Source organism: Cetorhinus maximus, chromosome 12 (genome assembly GCF_964194155.1).
Source record: "Cetorhinus maximus chromosome 12, sCetMax3.hap1.1, whole genome shotgun sequence".
Classification (NCBI taxonomy): Eukaryota; Metazoa; Chordata; class Chondrichthyes; order Lamniformes; family Cetorhinidae; genus Cetorhinus; species Cetorhinus maximus.
The window spans coordinates 91,990,993-91,996,992 of NC_135890.1; the positions used below are offsets into that span (position 1 = coordinate 91,990,993).

Genomic DNA, 6,000 nt, shown 5'->3' on the forward strand with positions numbered 1-6,000 from the left:
TTTCTTCATAGGATAAGCCCTTCATCCCAGGAATGAGTTGAGTGAACCTCCTAATGCAATTATATCTTTTTTATTTCAAATAAGGAGACCAAAACTATACACAGTATACCAGTAAAACTTCCCTGACTTTATTCCATTCCCCTTGCAATAAATGCCAACATTCCATTTGCCTTCCTAATCACTTGCTGTACCTGCGTACTAACTTTGTGATTCATGTATCAGGATACACTGATTCCACTGTACCACTGAGTTCTGCAGTCTCTTCTGCCAAAGTGGACAAGTCCACATTTTCCCACATTATACTCCATCTGCCAAATTTTTGCCCACTTGCTTAAATGTTTATGTCCCTTTGCAGATTCCCTACCTCTTCTTGACAACTTACTTTCATACCTATCTTGGTGCCATCGGCAAATTTAGCCACTGTACATTCAGTCTCCTCACCTAAATCATTGATATAAATTGTAAATGGTTGAGGCCCCAGCACTGATCCCTGTGACACTTCATTTGTTACAGCTTACCAACCTGAAAAAGACCCATTTAACCCTACTCTCTGCTTCCTGTTAGCTAACCAATCCTTTATCCATGCTAATATGTTACTCCCTACACCAAGTCCTCTTACCTTCTGTAGTAACCTTTGATGAGGCACCTTGTCGCCTTCTGAAAATCCAAGTACGCCACATCTACAGGTTCCCCTTTATCCACCTTGTTTGTTACTTCCTCAAAAAACTCTAATAAATTAGTTAAACATGATTTCCCTTTCACAAACCCATGTTGATTCTGCCTGATCACATGATGATTTTCTAAGTATCCTGCTATAACCTCCTTAATAATAGATTCCAGCAATTTCCTTATGACAGATATTAGGCACGCTGGCCTGTAGTTCCCTGCTTTCTGGGCTCTCCTTTCTTAAGCAAAGGTGTTACATTAGCTATTTCCCATCCACTGGAACCCTTCCAGAATCTAAGGAATTTTGGAAGATTATAACCAATGCACCTACTATCTCTGCAGCCACTTCTTTTAAGACCCTTGGATGTAGGCCATCTGGTCCTGGGGACATTTCAGCCTTTAGGTCTAATAGTTTTCCCAGCACCTTTTCCACAGTGATGACGATTGCTTTAAGTTCCTCCCTCCCGTTCAGCTCTTGATTGTCAAGTACCTTTGGGAAGCTTTCCAAGTGTTCTACATTGAAGACTGACACAAAATACCTGTTTAACACCCCTACCATATCCTTGCTTTCCACTATCAATTCACCAGACTCACTCTCCAGAGGACCAACACTAGCTTTAGTTACTCTTTTTTTCCTATTTGAATACTTGTAGGAACTCTTACTATCTGCTTTCATATTACTAGATAGCTTTCCTCTCAGAGTCTTCTCACCAGATTCATGTGGAACTGGCTGTGGAACACCGTTGTCGTATTATGTGTAAATATCATCTCAAACCAACACCTGCAGTACAAGAGGGCCCTCATTTAATACTGCATCCTATTTCGCACAGATAATGAATGACATGGTACTAGATGGGCCAACACATCATCTATTTAAGAAATTGACAAATTAATTTCTTTTCTAGTACACTGTTAGTGGAAAGAAGATAGAAGTGGCAGTGAAGCAGGTTATCGCTGGCAAGGACGTGAAGCAGAGGAGCGCCTTCTCAAACCCAGGATCTCTTGACCTTTACAAGAATATCCCTGAACTCCAGAACTTCTGAGCGTTTTATGTATATATGTGCAAAATAAGTTTTATTTAACAGAGTAACTATGTCACTGGGAAGATATTTGGTTCAATTTTGCATTTGATTATGTTTTTCTATGCTCCCTCAACATAGAATATACTTGGAAACCTGGACTGGCAGTAGTGCAGACATAATATGGGCAATTTTATTCCAACCCAACATTTGGGATACTGACATGATCTGGTGCCACACTGATTTTACATTCTATTGATTCCAATGGAGGATAATATTGGGTAGGATGTAATATCAGCATTCCACCCAATCTCATGGATTTCCTGGATATAGTTGCCTGATCGATGCAAGCACTTACTTTGAATATGAACTTCCTGAACTTAGATATGAAATACAATAATGGCTGATGAAATCACGATATTGTAACTTATATTTGATCTTTTAAATTAATTAGAATTTAAAGGATGAGTTTGTTTTTTTTTTATTGAGCATTAAGTCTGGAGACCTTGGTGTTACTATTATGGACAAGATGTTTTTCTCATCTGTACCAGTGTTATGTGACATTTGATGGAAATAATTTCATATTGTAAAACACATAGTGGACTTGCACTACACAGTTACATGTTGCATACGGTTTGTTTATTGGGCAAGATCTCTCAGGTACTATAATGCAAGACTGCTTTTAGTTTGGAAGGTACCATTTATCTGGGATGAAATGTAACTATTTAACCCTGAGATGGTCATTGACCTTGACAAGAAATCAATGTAGACCAAAATTACCTTACTCCATGTTAAACGGATAAAACAATGGTAACAATGTAAAAATAAGGTATAGCAAGCCCAGCAGTAGTTTCCTTGCTTTTGCCTTTGTCCCCATTTCTCAGTTGGAAGCTCAGAATATGTTTGAAAAATGTACGCTTGTCTGTGTCTTAGAACATTTTCTAATGCATATTAGCAATGGCTCTGCTTGTTTTGTATCTAGGGCTACTAGGTTTTTTAATGATCGTATTAAAGGTGAGCTTGCCTTTCGGAATGCCATAAGTGGCAAATCTAATTGTTTTGTACATTCTTTGTGATGGTGCATGATCTTCTAATGTTTGCAAAGCTGTCCATTTCCGTGCTGCAGCTCCAGTAATTGATGTACAAGTTAATGCATTTTATCTTCGCTGCATATGTTTTAAGCCTGAATCTCTGTAAATTGTATGTTCCTTTGAGAATAAAATTTCATACTACAAACCTAGAAGTTTTTCCAAATGATTCAAGCTTATTTCAGTAGCAGCTTGTTGAACACCAGAAGTGATTACCACAGAACTAAAAACAAAGTGCTGGAAAAACTCAGCAAGTCTGGCAGCATCTGTGGAGAAAGAAACAGAATTAACGTTTTGAGTCCAAAATTACTTCTTCGGAACTGAAGAGATGTAAAAGTACAATGGGATTTATGCTGTTAAAAAGGGGAGGAGGGGCAAGTGGAGCAAAAGGAAGGTTATGGATATGTTAGGGGGCCAGGGAGATTAAATAACAAAGGTGTCATGGAACAAAAGGCGAAAAGAGTAGTAATGATGGTAGCAAAGAAACCAAAGCATTGGTCCAGAGAAGGTGTTAATATCAGAATAAAGGCCATTGCTGTCTGAAAGCAAAACATGAGAACAAGATACAGACTGGCACTTGGGGGAGAATGCAAAATGGTGGACAGACTTCATGGTCTGAAGTTGTTGAACTCAATGAAGACCAGAAGGCTGTAAAGTGCCTAATTGGAAGGTGAGGTGCTTTTCCTCCAGTTTGCGTGGGCTTCACTGGAACATTGCAGCAGGCCGAGGACAGAAATGTGAGCGTGAGAGCAGGGTAGGGAATTGAAATGGCAAGTGGCCGGAAGGTCAGGGTCATGCTTGTGGACTGAACAGAGATTTTCTGCAAAGCAGTCACCCAGTCTGCATTTAGTCTCTCCAATGTAGGGGGGACAACATTGTGAGGTGTGAATACAGTAGACTAAATTGAAAGAAGCACAAGTAAATTCCTCCTTCATCTGGAAGGAGTGTTTGGGGCCTTGGATAGTGAGGGGGGAGGAGGTAAAGGGACCGATGTTACACCACCTGCAATTGCATGGGAAGATGCTGTGGAAGGGTGTTGGGTGTGAGAGAGGAATAGGCTAGGGTGTTGTGGAAGAATGGCTCCTTTGGAATGCGGACAGGAAAGGGGAGGGGAAGATGTATTTGGCAATGGCATCATGCCGGAGTTAGCGGAAATGGTGGAGGATGATCCTTGGAATACAGAGGCCGATGGGGGGGGAAAGTGAGGACAAGGGGAACCCTATCATGGTTCTGGGAGGGAGCGGAAGAGGTGAGGGCAGAAATGTGGGAAATGGTCAGCCCTGTCAAACATAGTGTTTGGGTGGGGGGTGGAATCCTTCGTTAAGGAAAAAGCAAGATGTCGGAAGCACCGTTGTGGAAGGTAGCATCATCGGAACAGATGTGACGGAGACAGAAAAACTGGGAGAATGGAATGGAGCCCTTCCAGGAAGTAGGGTGTGAGGTAGCTGTGGGAGTCAATGGGCTTGTAATGAATATTAGACAGTTTATCCCCAGAAATGGAGACTGGAGAGGTCAAGGAAGGGAAAGGAAGTGTCAGAGGTGACTACATAAAGGTGAGAGAAGGACGGAAATTGGAAACAAAATTGATTAATTTTTCCAGTTCTGGGTGAGAGCAGGAATGGCACTGATACAGCCATCAATTTATCAGAAAAGGGAAGGGGCTTGTATAGGACTAGAACAAGGAATGTTTCACATACCCCACAAAAAGACAGACATAACTGGGGCCCATGCAGGTGTCATAGCCACACCTTTTATTTGGAGGAAGTGAGACAAGTTAAAGGAGAAATTAGTGGTGGATGGGGTTTGTTCCGGCCTCTGTTCAAGGAAGAAGTGGAGAGCCCTCAGACCGTCCTGCTGGGGGATGGAGGTGTAGAGGGATTGGATGTCCATAGTGAAGATGAGATGGCCAGGAAATTGGAAAGTGTTGAAATGTTATCGGGCATCAGAAGAACCACAAATGTAGATGGGAAGAGACTGGACAAAGGAAGAGAAAATAGAGTCAAGATGGGAAGAAATAAGTTCAGTGGGGCAGGAACAGGCTGATTCATTGGGTCTACCAGGACAGCCCTGTTTGTGGATGTTGGGAAGGGCGCAGAAGTGGGCTGTGCAGGATTGGGGGCCTATGACATTGGAGGCTGTGGAGGAAAGATCTCCAGAGGAGATGAGGTCAGTGACTTCTGGAAATAGTGGCTTGATGTTCAGTGGTGGGGCCATGTTCCAAGGGGAGGTAGGAAGAACTGCTTTAGAGTTCGTGCTCAGCCCCTGCAAGGTAGAGGTCGGTACGCCAGACAACAACAGCAGCAGCCTAGTCAGCAGGTTTGATAACAAAGTAAGGGTGGACCTGACGGAATGGATGGGGAGACAGGTTAGAGTGAGGAAGGGAAGCAGAGAAATTAAGATGACTAATATCAGGCTGACCGATCTCAATGAAAAGATCAAGGGTGGGTCAGAGGGAGGAGCCTGGGTAGAGGAAGAACGCCTGACATGGGCTTTGAGTTGGGGGTGGAGGACTCCTGCCCAAAGAAATGAGCATGGAGGTGAAGGCAATAGAAGAAGAGTTCAACATTGTGCCAAGCCCAAAATTCATTGAGGTGGGGGCGTAAGGGGATAAAACTGAGTCCTTTGCTGAGCACAGAATGTTCAGCATCACTATACCTTCTGAGAGTACAGTGGATACATGGTGAGAGGTGGGATTAGAAGAAGGGATGGGGCCAGAGGGAAGGGGAGTGGGTACCCATAAGTTGTTGGAGCTTGTGTTCCTTAACATCTGAAAGGAAGAGAAAATGTTTCTTCTCAGATGAGATGAAGAATGAAAACAAAGCGGGGACTAGGACAACTTTGAGGGGGTGAACTGGTGCTGCTGAAGAGAGAGGTCAAATGTGTACATGTGGCGGCACATGGCACTGAGTGTGGATCTCAGGATATGGCAAGAACAGCACTCCGAGGAATGTTGTATGTCTTGGCGATACCTGTAATCCTGAGCAGATTCGAAACATGAAGGATGGACCTTCAGTTGGAATCCATGTGGGGTAAGTCGGAGCCAGAGACAGTCACTGAATAAGGAAGGATTACTGCAGATATAGTGATATGACTGGTAAGTGCCATAAGTTACTTTTGCCTAATTTACCAGTAACAAGGACAATAACCTACCATAGTACCATATGGATTCTTCTATTCCCATGCTATCCCCTTCTTCCCTTCCTTCATTCCATCCCACTCATGCCATC

The 6,000-nt window shown here is 42.9% G+C and overlaps 1 protein-coding gene across 1 annotated transcript in view; it reads left to right on the forward strand.

Moving 5' to 3' along the window:
* aacs (acetoacetyl-CoA synthetase) overlaps positions 1-2,928 on the forward strand; it is a 155,825-nt gene extending 152,897 nt beyond the window's left edge. Inside the window, exon 18 of the mRNA XM_078554103.1 lies at positions 1,572-2,928. Coding sequence (XP_078410229.1) covers positions 1,572-1,709 — 138 coding nt within the window. The 3' untranslated portion in view covers positions 1,710-2,928. The remainder of the gene's footprint in view (positions 1-1,571) is intronic.
* The last annotated feature ends 3,072 nt before the right edge of the window (positions 2,929-6,000 follow it).